The sequence below is a fragment of the Anomaloglossus baeobatrachus genome, chromosome 1 (genome assembly GCF_048569485.1).
Source record: "Anomaloglossus baeobatrachus isolate aAnoBae1 chromosome 1, aAnoBae1.hap1, whole genome shotgun sequence".
Taxonomy (NCBI): domain Eukaryota; kingdom Metazoa; phylum Chordata; class Amphibia; order Anura; family Aromobatidae; genus Anomaloglossus; species Anomaloglossus baeobatrachus.
Window position 1 is genome coordinate 192,225,799 of NC_134353.1, and position 16,966 is coordinate 192,242,764.

General features: G+C 47.0%; 1 protein-coding gene across 1 annotated transcript in view; it reads right to left on the reverse strand.

The window, feature by feature from the left end:
• Positions 1 to 2,423: 2,423 nt before the first annotated feature.
• The window catches only part of ETFDH (electron transfer flavoprotein dehydrogenase), a 99,197-nt gene continuing 84,654 nt past the window's right edge, over positions 2,424 to 16,966 (reverse strand). The window contains exons 12-13 of the mRNA XM_075347525.1: positions 4,331 to 4,552; positions 2,424 to 3,329 (exon numbers count right to left, since the gene is read on the reverse strand). Of these exons, the coding sequence (XP_075203640.1) occupies positions 3,166 to 3,329; positions 4,331 to 4,552 (386 nt within the window). The 3' untranslated portion in view covers positions 2,424 to 3,165. The remainder of the gene's footprint in view (positions 3,330 to 4,330; positions 4,553 to 16,966) is intronic.

A 16,966-nucleotide genomic window follows, 5' to 3' on the forward strand; every position in this document is an offset into this window, starting at 1 on the left:
CACAATTGTGTCCCACTTGTTGTTGATTCTTCACCATAACATTAAAATTTTTAATCTTTATGTTTGAAGCCTGAAATGTGAGAAAAGGTTGAAAAATTCAATGGAGCCGAATACTTTCGCAAGGCCTTGTAAGAGGACATCGTGGGAATGGAAAACAGGTGAGAGTAATTTTTTGTGGGACCCTCACTCGAGTTTAAGCCGAGGGGGGCATTTTCAGCAATAAAATTAGGGCTGAAAAACATGGCTGTGTATGTGTGTGTGTGTGTGTGTATATAGAAAAACACACACACACACACACACACACACACACAGCTTTGTCACCATTGTGAATGTGATGTGAGGTGATTGTGCTGCACAGATGAGAGAAGCAGGATCTTTCATGTTATTTCCAAGGCTGGAGTGATGAGAGGTCAGTGCTGGGCACAATACTGACAGTCAATGAGTGTGTAGAGGGCGGGCAGGAGGCAGGGCTGGACATTGAGGGCGGGTGGTGCCAGCTCTGACTGAGTTCGGCAATCAAGAACAGGAAGATGTCAAGTTTGGTTGAGTTGCAAGTAAATAAAGTGGGTGCAGAGAATAAAGTGGGGAGACAATTTGAATATTTCCCAGAGGGGCATTGCAGCTATAAGTCCCCTTACCTGGCAGCCAGACTGGCTTGCAAAGTCTCCTTAAGGAGAATAGTGTTCCCCCGTGGAATTTTAGGGGCATTGCAGCTATAAGTCCCCTTACCTGGCAGCCAGACTGGCTTGCAAAGTCTCCTTAAGGAGAATAGTGTTCCCCCGTGGTCCCCACATAGCTTTCTCATGAGCCAGATCAGACACCCCCATACTTTGCACTGACGAGGGGCAAGCACCCCGAAACACCGTGTCTGCAAATTGGGATTCTGATCTGGCTTATATATCCTGAGTCATATTGCAAAGGATTGTCAAAAATCCACTTGTGACTTTTAGGATCGCTACTTCCAATAGGTGGCGCTGTGCTAGAGTTTGTCTCCTTTACTGGAGAGACAATGAGAATAAAGTGATAATTCAAGAGGAACAAAGTTAGAAACAAAAAAAAACAAAACGTAGCGGTGTTTTTGATGACAATACTGCATAGATTAGCGTAAAAAAACCCCCAAAATGTTGGCGTTAATGGTCGGACAACTTCTTTTTAACCCCGATCGTGTCCCGTTAAGCCCCGCCCCTTACCGCGGGCAGGCGGCGGCGCTCGGTACACATATCAGCTGTTTTCAACAGCTGACATGTGTGCCTGCATGTTGCGAGTGGAATCGCTTCCACTCGCAACATTTAACCCCTTAAATCTCGCTGCCAAAGTCTGGCAGCGAGATCTATATGCGCGCGGCCATGTTTTTTACTTACCGCCGCCCCCATCGGAAGTCATGTGAGTGATCACGTGACGTTCGGTGGTTGCCATCGTAGCACAGGGTCATGTGATGACGCCTGCAGCTACGAAGTTTCATTTTCGTTTTTCCTCGGCACGGAGCAGAGGGAAACCGGAAGTGACTGAATCTGCTGTTTACAGCTGTATAGCTGTGATCAGCAGATAGATAAGAGCGATCGGATTGCTGATCGCTATAGCGCCCTAGGGGGACTAGTAAAATAAAAAAAAAAAGTAAAAAAAAGTTTTAAAAAATAAAAAAAAAAAAAAAAAAACCTAAAAGTTCAAATCACCCCCCTTTCACCCCATTGAAAATTAAAGGGTTAAAAAATAAATAAATACACATATTTGGTATCGCCGCGTTCAGAAATGCCCGATCGATCAAAATATAAAATCAATTAATCTGATTGGTAAACGGCATAGTGGGAAAAAAATTCCAAACGGCAAAATTACGTTTTTTGGTCGCGGCATGTTTTACGCAAAATGCAATAACAGGCGATCAAAACATAGCATCTGCGCAAAAATGGTACCATTAAAAGCTCGTGACGCAAAAAATAAGCCAATAAAGAGTAAGCCCGGCTCAACCGTGTGGGATGGTGCTCTGAAGTAAAATTTAGCCAATATAGAATAAAATAAGCCGTCACTGAGCCATAGATCCCGAAAAATGAGAACGCTACGTGTTTCGGAAAATGGCGCGAAACGTACGCCACTTATTGGACAAACTTGTGAATTTTTTTATTAACCCCCTTAGATACAAGTAAACCTATACATGTTTGGTGTCTACAAACTCGCACCGACCTGAGGCATCACATAGATACATCAGTTTTACCATATAGTGAACACGGTGAATAAAACATCCCAAACACTATTGTGCGAGCACACTTTTTTTGCAGTTTTTCCACACTTGGAATTTTTTTGCTGTTTTCCAGTACAATATATGGTAAAACCTATGGTTTCATTTAAAAGTACAACTCGTCCCGCAAAAAACAAGCCCTCATATGGCAAGATTGACGGAATAATAAAAAAGTTACGGCTCTCGGAAGAAAAGGAGCAGAAAACAAAAACGCAAAAACAAAAAGTGTCCGGGGGCTGAAGGGGTTAAGAGAATAGGTGCTGATATCCATCTTTGGTTTCCTATTGCCTGTGTGGCTCTAAATACTGATTATATTAGCTCAGACAAGATGGTCGCGTATGGAAAATAGAATTAAGAAAAACATCACAAGCAGAATAAAAACTATAGGGGTATAAGGTACCTTCCTTTAGGGAACATTGAAGATCATTTCACTAGGGCATGTGTCTTAAAATAAGGACACTACACCATGCTGTGCTGAAGATAATGAGCGCATGTAAGCTGCAGAACTAAATCTACACTAAAAGCTGTGCTGTCGGAACTAAATGGAGTTTAGTGAAAGGAAGGCAAAACATGGAGAGTTTTTTTTTTTTTTCAAAAATGTCTTTTTTTTTTAAGCATCAAAATGTGGAACATAGAAAACTTTCCTTGCACATTCTATGAATAAGTAAGGCATTGTCCATGGCTGGTGTTGAGCATGCCTCACTGTAGTCTTCAATCCCACCAATACAATAAGGCAACATACTGGCACAATCAACCATCTTCCAAAGCAGAAACCAGACGCCTGTTCTACATTAGTGTTGGTGTCATTCCACAAGCAATGGTGGAAATCCACAGTCTTCAACTGAAATTAATTTTCTAGAACCATTCTGGTGTCAGTGATTGGTACCATTTAGTTACTGGTTAAAGAAATACTGCTGTCCAGGGTGGGTCGCTCACATTCCATTGTAGGCCGGTCCGCCGCCACCTTCAGGCACAACCCAGTTGATATTCTGACTTGGATCTTTAATATCACAGGTCTTACAGTGCACACAGTTCTGAGCATTGATTTGTAACCGTGACCCATCACCGGATTCCAGTGGAACATATTCATAGACACCTGAAACAAGAGCAAGGTACAATTTATCACTAAACCTTCAGGAATATAACATTTCAGCCTGAGAAGTACAGACAGACTGATGTTTATTTTGGTATTGCAAAATATCAATCGAACCAAAATAAAAATTAACCACTCCATTCACAGGGGTCCAAAAGGTTGTCTTCATTAAGATTGACTGCTTAACTTTTAGTACATTAGGAAAAAGCTGTCCATCAGAGCATGCCTATAGCTCATGTGCAAGCAGGGACTCTGCTCTCATGTCCATTGTGTGGATGGCAAGTCATAAGTACATTTCCCCCAAATTTCAGGTCAGGAAGACCACTAGTAATCAGCGTAATAGAGTAGGCAGCCTAAAGGGTGGTGACAGATTCCCCTTACAGGGAATAATTGTGGCCCTTAGAGTAAGGCTCCTTTCACACTGCGTTTCAGTGGCTCCATCGGGGCATACGTCAGAAATCCGGCCCCTCCCCCCACAAAACGAGTTTCGGACGTATGCGCAAACAGGGCCATTGAGTATAATGGAGCAGACAGAGCAAGTGTATGCTCTGTCTCGCACCATTTTCGGGGCTATATGCTTTCTGAAGGCAGATGCCCAGACGCAGCAGACTACGTTCGGGTGTCCGCCTGCAAAAAGCGTACACACCCGAAAATGGTGCAAGACAGAGCATAAGCTGTCTGCTCCATTATACTCAATGGCCCTGTCGGCACATACGTCCGAAACTCGTTTTGTGGGAGGAAGGAGAGGGATTTCGGACGTATGCCCCGACGGAGCCACTGAAACGCAAAGTGAAAGGAACCTTCGTCATCAATATGAAATCAGTGGGGGCCCAACACCACCCCACCAAGCAAATAAAAAAACAAGACTGTCCAAATGTACAGACCAGTAGTTTCTTTACTGAAATGATTACTATACATCCATGTATGATGCAGTCGAGAAGGAGGAAAAAAAAAAAAAAAAGCGTGTACAGGACGCATGGATAAGCAATCTCATTGGCACACACCTGCCGGGCAGAATCTCTGCTCTGGGCCATCGTATATAGCCAGGTTCTTGTTGACTGGTATACTATCATCTTGTAATGTTAGATGTGCAGGCTGGTCATGTTCATGGTTAGTACCGCTTAGAGCCACAGATGAAAGGAGATCAAAACTAATCTTGCCGTCAGGTTTGGGGTACTCAATGGGTGTGCAATCCTTGGCAGGTTTCAGCTGGTTACTATCAAGACCTATAAGAAAAAATACAAATTTATTAAAAAGTGCATTTTACTGAGTGATTGTTGTATACTTAATCGAAGTATGCACAAAGTATAGCCCATGATATGTGCAGCTTATCCGATAAGAGGTTTCCTTTAAGACTTTTCACTTTCCTCTGGATCAATTCAAAGCATGAGGCTCAATTGTTGTAGGTAACAAAACCTGATACAACCAAGGACATCAATGGATGCCCATATTGAAGGAGTGACACAAACAGACAGTAAAAAAACACCTTTATTAATATTCTTTAAATATTTAAAAACAAGCAAAAAGCACCGAATACAGGGAGGGACACGGACAGGAAAAATAGGATAAGACTATTCTTTACAGGTTGAAGAGTATACACCTGTGCCAACAAAATTTTAGATTATATGAAGGAAAACCGAATGCGTTGCTGCAACCCATAGACAGGTACTGCACATTAGTTATAATAAATAATTAATTTGCCATATAAGTGGATCACCACTAAAAAAGCAGTACATGTGTGTAAAAAATCGCCATGTGCAGAACTTTATCAGAGCGCAACAACAACATGTTCCATAGACAGCAAAATTTAATCAGATGTTACCCCTCCATAGTCCCAACCTGAAAACTACCAGTGTATGGCACCCACCAGGATCCTGCTAGTGCAAGTCCCACCCCTTGACGGGGCAACCATCACAAAAATGGAGCTAGATAATGTGAAATTCACCAACAGAGTAGGGGGAATAAGAAAATGTAGTCACAAAACACAGTACATACCATGCACAGGCAGCTGGGTCAGGACGATGAAAGGGAACAAGTGCCGTTCCAATCAACAAGTTGGCATAATAGGTACAAGTAAAAGTGAAAATACTGAATTACATCACCTGAAAGTATTGTCCTGCCGTGACCCTCACACTCCGACACGTGTTTCGCGGTAGCTTTCTCAAGGAGCGTAACAAAACCTGCAGCTAGTTGGACCCTCATTGAGGGAACATGGATGGCTTACACAAAGGAAAAGCCCTGGATCTTTACAAGCTGGACCCCTTTAACTACTATGTCAATGCAGAGGAGATGTTCTTCTTCATGATTACGCTCACACACGTCCATCGGGTCTTTTGGAGAATGGCGTAATGGTATTTATAAAAGGAGCCAATATGAATTGTCCAGCATATTCAGCAATTACTGGAATAGCCAACAACACTTTGTATTATGAGAACATTCAAAGTTTCCACTTCACTTCAGCACTGCCGCCGTCTATATAAATCCAGGTATGATATAAATCCAGGTATGTTATAGTAAGCGGTCAGTTGTCATACAGGGCCAACATAGCCACTAGCGTGCCACAACCCAACAGTAATCTGTGACACAAACACCAGAAATCCAACAGGAAACTGATGCAGTCAGAACTGAGGTGAGAATACAGGATTAGAGGGTTTTTTGCCGCACTCCCTAAAATAGTCTTCTCCTGCTTTAATAAATGATGGAGCTGAAGCCATTAGAACAATGGAGAAATATACCAAAAAATGTGCAAGGGAAGAGTTGAGTAAGTGCCCACTGCAACCAATGATGTTATTACCGTATTTTCCGGCATATAAGACGACTTTTTAACCCCTGAAAACCTTCTCAAATGTGGGGGGTCGTCTTATACGGCGGTGCACGATGTCGTCATGGCTTTACTGCCGTTGTTTACACACAATAAAAGATATTCTCACCAGTCCTCCGTGCCTGCGGTGCCTCCAGCGGTTTTCTTGCAGTCCGCAGGCATACAGACCCCTCCGTGATAGCGTCCGCTGCACGGAGTGGCCACTGCAGGATGTTGTCATGGCTTTACTGCAGTTAAATGCTTTACGGCGCCACAAAGCATTCAACTGCAGTAAAGTGCTGACAGCAGCGGCCCCGTGTACAGGACACTATCATGGAGGAGTGCTTCTTGTGGATCGCAGGCACATAGACCCCTCCACGATCGCGTCCAATACACAGGGCCGCCACCACTGCTGTCAGCATTTTACTGCAGTTGAATGCTTTGTGGCGCCGTAAAGCATTTAACTGCAGTAAAGCCATAACATCCTGCAGTGGCTGCTCCATACACTGGACACTATCAAGGAGGGGTCTGTGTGCCTGCGGACTGCAAGAAGCAGCTGGAGGCAGCACAGGCACGGAGGACAGGTGTGAATAGCTTTTATTCTGTGTAAAGAACAGCAGAATAGGGGACAAGAAGGGAACTAGCAGGAGGACATAACTAAATAATGGGCTCATTACAGCAGGGGACATTACTAAACAATGGAGACATTTAACTGGAAAAGTTGGGGGTCGTCTTATATGCCCAGTCGTCTTATACCCCGGAAAATACGGTATTAGTTTAATTTCCCAAGGGGTCATTGGACGGGGAGAGGTGGGATTGGATTAGATTACAAACTCCTCTTTCCGTGTGGCTGTGTTGCTGCATTGCCCCTATTGTGTGCCCTCGATTTCTTGGCTGCTGCAGTTCGTACTTTGCTCTATGGTGAAGAGATAGCGTGTAATTATTTATCAGCAGCAAACAGATCAGCGTTCCCATTAAGGAAGGGCCCAAGAGCAATATGTGATTATACAGACACGGAGGCTTCTCAGCAAGGAGGACAAGCAGAAAATCTGTCCAAGCCTCTATTCAAACCAAGGTGATTTTCACACCATATTGGGCTTTATTCACACACAATGTAATTTTAGCAAGACTTTCCCACCTCCAGCCAAAACTGGGATTAAAGCCAAAAAGTAATTATTGAATATACTCGAATATAAGCCGACCCGAGTATAAGTCGAGGCGCCTAATGTTACCACAAAAACTGGGAAAACTTGACTCGAGTATAAGCTTAGGTTGGGAAATGCAGCAGCTACTGGTATATTTCAAAAACAAAAATAGTTACCAATAAAATGTAATGTGCCTCATGCTTGTCCCCCTCTTGTAGTAATGTGCCTATCCTTGTGACCTGTAGTAATGTACCCCATCCTGGTCCTCCCCTTGTAGTAATGTGCCGCATCCTGTAGTAATGTGCCCCATCCTTGTGACCCTCTTGTAGTAATGTGCTCCATCCTTGTCCCCTCCCCCTGTAGTAATGAGCCCAGCATGGTCCATCTTGTAGTAATGCTCCACCCTGGTCCCCTTGTAGTAATGTGCCCCATCCTTGTAGTAATGTGACCCATCCTTGTCCCCCCTTGTAGTAATGTGCCCAACCCTGTACTAATGTGCCCATCCTTGTGACATGGAGTAATGTACCCCATCCTTGTCCCCTCCTTGTAGTAATTGACTCATTCTTGTCCCCCCTTGTAGTAATCAGCCCAGCATGGTCCATCTTGTAGTAATGCCCCATCCTGTAGTAATGTGCCCATCCTTGTCCCACCTTGTAGTAATGTGACCCAAACCTGGTCCATCTTGTAGTAATGCCTGATCCTAGCCCCCTTCTAGTAATGTACCCCATTCTGTATTAATGTGCCCCATCCTGTAGTAATGTCCTCATTCTGGTTCCCTTCTTGTTCCCTATTATGCCGTTGTTCACATACACAAAAAAAATTCTCACCTGTCCTCCATTCCTGCCTCTTACATGCTTCTAGCAGACTGCAGGCGGTGCTGCAAGCCACTCAACTGCAGTAAAGCGATGATGACAGCGGTGGCCCCGCACACCGGACGCGATCACCCAGGTGTCTATGTACTTGTGGTCTGCAAGATGCAGGTAAAAAGACACTGCAGAACACAATTTTTTGTGGGAACCTCTCCTGAGTATAAGCCGAGAGAGGAGTTTTCAGCATAAAAAAAAAAAAAAAAAAGGGCTGAAAAACTTGGGTTATACAGTGTGTCCACCCATATTCAGTCCACCGCCATTAACTTGAGAACGGTGGCAGCTATAGGCATAGAAGTGGTGTCTAGGTATAGTAAAGTAGCCATGCGCTACGCAATGAAAACCACCTATAGTGCCACCTGGTGGAAAACAATGGAGTTAGCATTTTTATCTCAAAAACGGAACAAGATAGAGAAAAAAAAAAGCAAATTTAAAAATTGTAGGGCATCATCAATTCAATATGAATCGACCCCTTGCATACAGAAATGCTATGATATGAAACCCATGACCCCCCCAAAACATTGAATGTTGGCGCTCATTTAACTTTGATGCTCAAAGTGTCCACCATCAGCTGCAATACACATCTGGACACTGGACAGCATACTGTATCTTGCTGCACGTTGTGCAATATGGTAGGTGACACGTTTGCACAAGCATCTATAATACGTTGTCTTAGGTCCTGCAATATTGGTGGAGGGGTCGCATACACCTGCTGTTTGATGTGACCTCACAGAAAGAAGTCCAATGGGGTCAGGTCAGGTGAGTGTGGAGGCCACTCCATGCAGCCACCATACCCAATGACTTGTAGGAAGGTCTCCATGAGGCATCGCTTCATGTCCGCAGCCTTGTGAATTTTACATGTTCTAATCATAGCATTTCTGTATGCAAAGTGTCGATTCGTATTGAATTGATGATGCCCTACAACTTTGTAATTCACCTTTTTTCTCTATCTCATTCAGTTTTCGAGATAAAAATGCTAACTCTGTTGTTTTCCACCAGGTGGGGCTATAGGTGGTTTCACTGCGTAGTGCATGCTGCCGCCATTCTCAAGTTAATGGTGGTGGACAGGCAGTGGACACACTGTATACGGTATTCCTATTCTGTGTTGTTCTATGTCTCGGTTATTCCTCCTACAAATCTATAAGTAGACAGGTAAATGTTACCTATTCATGTATCATAATGGTGCATCTCTTCACAGTCTGAACCTGGTCAATGTGAGAATATGCAGACACCCCCCCAAACCTCTTTTTTAGGTTGTCCGAGAGCTTAAACTAGCTACATTGAATGATATAAAAAAAACAAAACAACAAAACAAACAAAAAAAACTTACCTCACAGGGAATCTGCATGAATCAGAATCTGGTTTGTCATTTCATCCAAGTATGTTTTAATCTAAAAATGTCACTTTGACAGGTTATAACTCTGGAACGCTTCAACGGATCCTGGTGATTCTGAGATTGTTTTTTCGTGACATATTGTGCTTCATGTCAGTGGTAAATTTAGGACGATATGTTTTGCGTTTATTTGTGAAAATTTTGGAAATTTGGCGAAAATTTTGAAAATTTCGCAATTTTCAAAATTTGAAATTTTATGCCCATAAATCTGTGAGATATGTCACACAAAATAGTTACTGTATAACATTTTCCACTTGTCTACTTTATACCAACGTAATTTTCGAAACAAATTTTTTTTCCGTTAGGAAGTTAGAAGGGTTCAAAGTTCATCAGCAATTTTTCATTTTTCCAACAAAATTTACAAAAAAAATTTTTTAGGTACATCACATCATATTTGGAGTGACTTTGAGAGGCCTAGGTGACAGAAAATACCCAAAAGTGACCCCATTCTAAAATCTGCACCCCTCACACTGCTCAAAACATCCAAGAAGTTTATTAACCCTTTAGGAGCTTTACAGCAACCAAAGCAATGTGGAAGGAAAAAATGAAAATTTTACTTTTTTTTTTTTTTTTTTTTTTACACAAAAATGTTACTTTAGCCATAAAATTTAGCATTTTCACAAGGGTATCGGGAAAAATGCACCATAAAATGAATTGTGCAATTCCTCCTGAGTACACCGATATCTCATAAGTGGTAGAAGAAGGGAATTTTGTTTACTTACTGTAAATTCCTTTTCTTCTAGCTCCTATTGGGAGACCCAGACAATTGGGGTGTATAGCTTCTGCCTCCGGAGGCCACACAAAGTATTACACTTTAAAAAGTGTAACCCCTCCCCTCTGCCTATACACCCTCCCGTGCATCACAGGCCCATCAGTTTTGGTGCCAAAGCAGGAAGGAGGAAACTTATAAATTGGTCTAAGGTAAACTCAATCCGAAGGATGTTCGTAGAACTAAACCATGAACCAAAGAACAATTCAACATGAATAACATGTGTACACAAAAGAACAACAGCCCGAAGGGAACAGGGGCGGGTGCTGGGTCTCCCAATAGGAGCTAGAAGAAAAGGAATTTACGGTAAGTAAACAAAATTCCCTTCTTCTTTGTCGCTCCATTGGGAGACCCAGACAATTGGGACGTCCAAAAGCAGTCCCTGGGTGGGTAAAAGAATACCTCGATAAAAAGAGCCGTAAAACGGCCCCCTCCTACAGGTGGGCAACCGCCGCCTAAAGGACTCGCCTACCTAGGCTGGCATCTGCCGAAGCATAGGTATGCACCTGATAGTGTTTCGTGAAAGTGTGCAGACTAGACCAGGTAGCCGCCTGACACACCTGCTGAGCCGTAGCCTGGTGCCGCAATGCCCAGGACGCACCCACGGCTCTGGTAGAATGGGCTTTCAGCCCTGAAGGAACCGGAAGCCCAGAAGAACGGTAGGCTTCAAGAATCGGTTCCTTGATCCACCGAGCCAAGGTTGACTTGGAAGCCTGCGACCCCTTACGCTGGCCAGCGACAAGGACAAAGAGCGCATCAGAACGGCGCAGGGGCGCCGTACGAGAAATGTAGAGTCTGAGTGCTCTCACGAGATCTAACAAGTGCAAATCCTTTTCACATTGGTGAACTGGATTGGGACAAAAAGAAGGTAAGGAGATCTCCTGATTGAGATGAAAAGGGGATACCACCTTAGGGAGAAATTCCGGGACCGGACGCAGAACCACCTTATCCTGGTGAAACACCAGGAAGGGGGCTTTGCATGACAGCGCTGCTAGCTCAGACACTCTCCGAAGTGATGTGACTGCCACTAGGAAGACCACCTTCTGCGAAGGCGTGAAAGAGAAACATCCCTCATCGGCTCGAAAGGTGGTTTCTGAAGAGCAGTTAGCACCCTGTTAAGATCCCAGGGTTCTAGCGGACGCTTGTAAGGTGGGACTATGTGGCAAACCCCCTGCAGGAACGTGCGTACCTGCGGAAGCCTGGCTAGACGCTTTTGAAAAAACACGGAAAGCGCCGATACCTGTCCCTTGAGAGAGCCGAGAGACAAACCCTTGTCCATTCCGGATTGAAGGAAAGACAGAAAAGTGGGCAAGGCAAACGGCCAGGGAGTAAAACCCTGATCAGAGCACCAGGATAAGAAGATCCTCCACGTCCTGTGGTAGATCTTGGCGGACGTTGGTTTCCTGGCCTGTCTCATAGTGGCAATGACCTCTTGAGATAACCCTGAAGACGCTAGGATCCAGGACTCAATGGCCACACAGTCAGGTTGAGGGCCGCAGAATTCAGATGGAAAAAAGGCCCTTGAGACAGCAAGTCTGGTCGGTCTGGTAGTGCCCATGGTTGACCCACCGTGAGATGCCACAGATCCGGGTACCACGACCTCCTCGGCCAGTCTGGGGCGATGAGGATGGCGCGGCGGCAGTCGGACCTGATCTTGCGTAACACTCTGGGCAGCAGTGCCAGAGGGGGAAATACATAAGGCAGTCGAAACTGCGACCAATCCTGAACTAATGCGTCTGCCGCCAGGGCTCTGTGATCTTGAGACCGTGCCATGAATGCCGGGACCTTGTTGTTGTGCCGGGACGCCATTAGGTCGACGTCCGGCGTTCTCCAGCGGCAACAGATCTCTTGAAACACGTCCGGGTGAAGAGACCATTCCCCTGCGTCCATGCCCTGGCGACTGAGAAAGTCTGCTTCCCAGTTTTCTACGCCCGGGATGTGAACTGCGGAGATGGTGGAGGCTGTGGCTTCCACCCACAGCAGAATCCGCCGAACTTCTTGGAAGGCTTGACGACTGCGTGTGCCGCCCTGGTGGTTGATGTACGCCACCGCCGTGGCGTTGTCCGACTGAATTCGGATCTGCCTGCCTTCCAGCCACAGCTGGAACGCCTTTAAGGCTAGATACACTGCCCTTATCTCCAGAACATTGATCTGAAGGGAGGACTCTGTCTGAGTCCAGGTTCCCTGAGCCCTGTGGTGGAGGAAGACCGCTCCCCACCCTGACAGACTCGCGTCCGTCGTGACCACAGCCCAGGATGGGGGCAGGAAGGATTTTCCTTTCGACAGAGAAGTGGGAAGAAGCCACCACTGAAGAGAGGCTTTGGCTGCCCGAGAAAGGGAGACGTTCCTGTCGAGGGACGTCGACCTCCTGTCCCATTTGCGGAGAATGTCCCATTGGAGTGGACGCAGATGAAACTGCGCAAATGGAACTGCCTCCATTGCTGCCACCATCTTCCCTAGGAAGTGCATGAGCCGCCTCAAGGGGTGTGACTGGGCTCGAAGGAGAGATTGCACCCCTGTCTGTAGTGAACGCTGTTTGTCCAGCGGGAGCTTCACTATCGCTGAGAGAGTATGAAACTCCATCCCGAGGTAAGTTAGCGATTGGGTCGGTGTCAATTTTGACTTTGGGAAATTGATGATCCACCCGAACCTCTGGAGAGTCTCCAGAACAGTGTTCAGGCTGTGTTGGCATGCCACTCGGGAGGGTGCCTTGACTAGAAGATCGTCTAAGTAAGGGATCACCGAGTGTCCCTGAGAGTGTAGGACTGCCACCACTGCTGCCATGACCTTGGTGAAGACCCGTGGGGCTGTTGCCAGGCCGAAAGGCAGTGCCACGAACTGAAGGTGTTCGTCTCCAATTGCGAAACGCAGGAAGCGTTGATGCTCTGGTGCAATCGGCACGTGGAGATAAGCATCCCTGATGTCGATTGATGCTAGGAAGTCTCCTTGGGACATCGAGGCGATGACGGAGCGGAGAGATTCCATCCGGAACCGTCTGGTTTTCACGTGTCTGTTGAGCAATTTGAGGTCCAGAACGGGACGGAATGATCCGTCCTTTTTTGGCACCACAAACAAGTTGGAGTAAAAACCGCGACCCCATTCTTGAAGGGGAACAGGGATCACCACTCCTTCTGCCTTCAGAGTGCTCACCGCCTGAAAAAGAGCATCGGCTCGCTCTGGGGGCGGAGATGTTCTGAAGAAACGAGTCGGAGGACGACAGCTGAGCTCTATCCTGTAACTGTGAGACAGAATGTCTCTCACCCATCGGTCTTGGACATGTGGCAACCAGGCGTCGCAAAAGCGGGAGAGCCTGCCACCGACCGAGGATGCGGTTTGGGGAGGCCGAAAGTCATGATGAGGCCGCCTTGGGGGCGGTTCCTCCGGCGGTCTTTTTAGGACGTGACTTAGACCGCCATGAATCAGAGTTCCTCTGACCCTTCTGTGGCCTGTTGGACGTGGAGAATTGAGACCTGGCTGAGGGCCGAAAGGACCGAAACCTCGGTTGTATCTTCCGTTGCTGAGGTCTGTTTGGTTTGGACTGGGGTAAGGACGAGTCCTTTCCCTTGGATTGTTTAATAATTTCCTCCAATTGCTCGCCAAACAGACGGTCGCCAGAAAATGGCAAACCGGTTAAGAACTTCTTGGAAGCAGAGTCTGCCTTCCATTCGCGTAGCCACATGGCCCTGCGAACTGCCACTGAATTGGCGGATGCTACCGCTGTATGGCTCGCAGAGTCCAGGACGGCGTTCATGGCGTAGGACGAAAAAGCCGACGCCTGAGAGGTTAAAGACCCAACCTGTGGAGTAGAGGCACGTGTGATTGCATTAATCTCAGACAGACAAGTTGAGATAGCTTGGAGTGCCCATACGGCTGCGAATGCCGGAGCAAAAGACGCGCCTATGGCTTCATAGATGGATTTCATCAGGAGCTCTATTTGCCTGTCAGTGGCATCTTTGAGCGATGAACCATCTGCCACTGCTACTAAGGATCTAGCCGCCAGTCTAGAGACTGGAGGATCCACCTTGGGACACTGAGCCCAACCCTTAACTACGTCAGTGGGGAAGGGGTAACGTGTGTCATTAAGTCGCTTAGTAAAGCGCTTGTCCGGAAATGCTCGGTGTTTCTGGACTGTATCTCTGAAGTTGGAGTGATCGAAAAACGCACTCCGTGTACGTTTGGGAAACCTAAATTGGAATTTCTCCTGCTGAGAAGCTGACTCCTCAATCGGTGGAGTTGGAGGAGAAAGTTCTAGCACCTGGTTGATGGACGCTATAAGGTCATTTACTATGGCGTCCCCTTCAGGTGTATCAAGATTGAGAGCAGCGTCAGGATCAGAGCCCTGATCTGCCACCTCCGCTTCATCCTCCAGAGAGTCCTCATGCTGAGACCCTGAGCCGTGTGATGAAGTCGAGGGAAGCTCCCAGCGAGCCCGCTTAGCCGGTCTGGGACTGCGGTCCGTGTCGGAGTCCTCACCGTGGGACCTAGGAGTCACCCCAGGAGCACTTTGCTGCGCCGACCGAGGGGGGCCTGGGGACAATGATTCAACAGTGCCCGGGGCCTGTGTTACCGGTCTGGACTGCAAAGCTTCTAGTATCTTAGCAGACCATCTATCCATAGACTGAGCCATGGATTGTGAAAGTGACTCAGAAAGTTTCTCAGCCAACACTGCAAACTCTGTCCCTGCCACCTGGACAGTGGTAGCCGGTGGTTCTACCTGGGCCGAGGGTCCCACCAGTGGCTGAGGCTCCGGCTGAGTGAGTGTCACAGGGGCCGAGCATTGCACACAATGAGGGTAGGTGGAACCTGCAGATAACATAGCCGCACAAGAGGTACAGGTTGCAAAATAAGCCTGTGCCTTGGCACCCTTGCTTTTTGCGGACGACATGCTGTTGTCTCCTCTTAGAGCAATCAGTGAGGGTATATAGCCAAAAGCAAATAATGCGGCCGAACAGAGCAAATGTATACAATATATGGATATATATATATACACTTCGGCACCCGGGGGGGGCCAGCACCTGGTAACCGGTGCGGCTTACCGACCGCCCTCAGCGGTTGTGTGTCCACCAGATTCCCTGCCTGGGCCTCCCAGAGCTGTGGAGCTCGGTCTGAGGTTCTCCACCGGCAGCAGTGATGATAACAATGGCTGCCAGCGTCTCAGAGGAGGAGGGAGCCGTGGGCGTGCCTCAGAAAGTGCGGGAATCTGGTGCCCCGCAGTGCTCAGTGAGGTGGGAGGAGGATACCTAAGTATGCTCCAGCCCTCACCGCTGACGTCCAGTCTAGCGTGCCGCCCTTACCCCTGACTGGCAGGCCCGGTACTAGGCCGCAGAAGCCGGGGACTAAAGTTAGTAACGCGGCCGGCAAACAGGCACGTTCGGCGCGGTAGTCCCGACGACACAAAACACACAGCAGCCGCTGCAGCGTCTGTTACACAGGCGCTCTATGCGCCGTCCCCAAGGGGACACAGAGTACCTCAGCGAAGCAGGGCCTGTCCCTGATGATACCCGGTCTCCTGTCCAGCAGATTCCCCCAGGGGCTGCGGAGGGAGCCCGGTCCCAGTGCATGGTGACCGGTTAGGATCCCACTTCACCCAGAGCCCCTCAGGGATGGGGAAGGATAACGGCATGTGGCTCCAGCCTTTGTACCCGCAATGGGTACCTCAACCTTAACAGCACCGCCGACCAGAGTGGGGTGAGAAGGGAGCATGCCGGGAGCCCTGTGAGGGGCCCTCTTTTCTTCCATCCGATATAGTCAGCAGCTGCTGCTGACTAAAATGTGGAGCTTGCGTGAACGTGTGCCTCCTTCAACACAAAGCAAAAAACTGATGGGCCCGTGATGCACGGGAGGGTGTATAGGCAGAGGGGAGGGGTTACACTTTTTAAAGTGTAATACTTTGTGTGGCCTACGGAGGCAGAAGCTATACACCCCAATTGTCTGGGTCTCCCAATGGAGCGACAAAGAAATCAAATGTTTGGGCGCACAGCAGGGCTCGGAAAGCAAGGAGCGACATTTGACTTTTCAAAAGCAAAATTGTCTGGAATCGTTAGTGGATGCCATGTTGTGTTTGGAGACCCCCTGAGGCGCCTAAACAATGGAGCTCCCGCACAAATGACCCCATTTTGGAAACTAAACCCCTCATGGAATTTATCTAGATGTTTATTGAGCACTTTGAACCTCTGGGGGCTTCACAAAAGTTAATATCTTTGAGCCGTGAAAAAAAAAACCAAAAAAAAAACACTACCACAAAATTGTTACTTCAACCAGGTAGCTTTTTTCCCACAAGGGTATCAGGAAAAAATGCACCATAAAATGTATTGTGCAATTTCTCCCGAGTACACAGATACCTCATATGTGGTGGAAAGTAATTGTTTGGGAACACGGTGGGGCTCAGCCGAGAAGGAGAGCCATTTCACAGCAAAATTGGTTGGAATTATTAGCGTACGCCATGTTGCGTTTGGAGACCCCCTGAGGTGCCTAAACAATGGAGCTCCCCCACAAGTGACCTCATTTTGGAAACTAGACCCCCCCATGGCATAAATCTAGATGGGTAATGAGCACTTTGAACCCTCGCGTGCTTCATACATTGGCGGCATAAAAACAAAAAAGTACTTTTTTTTCCACAAAAGAAGGGAATTTTGTTTACTTACCGTAAATTCCTTTTCTTCTAGCT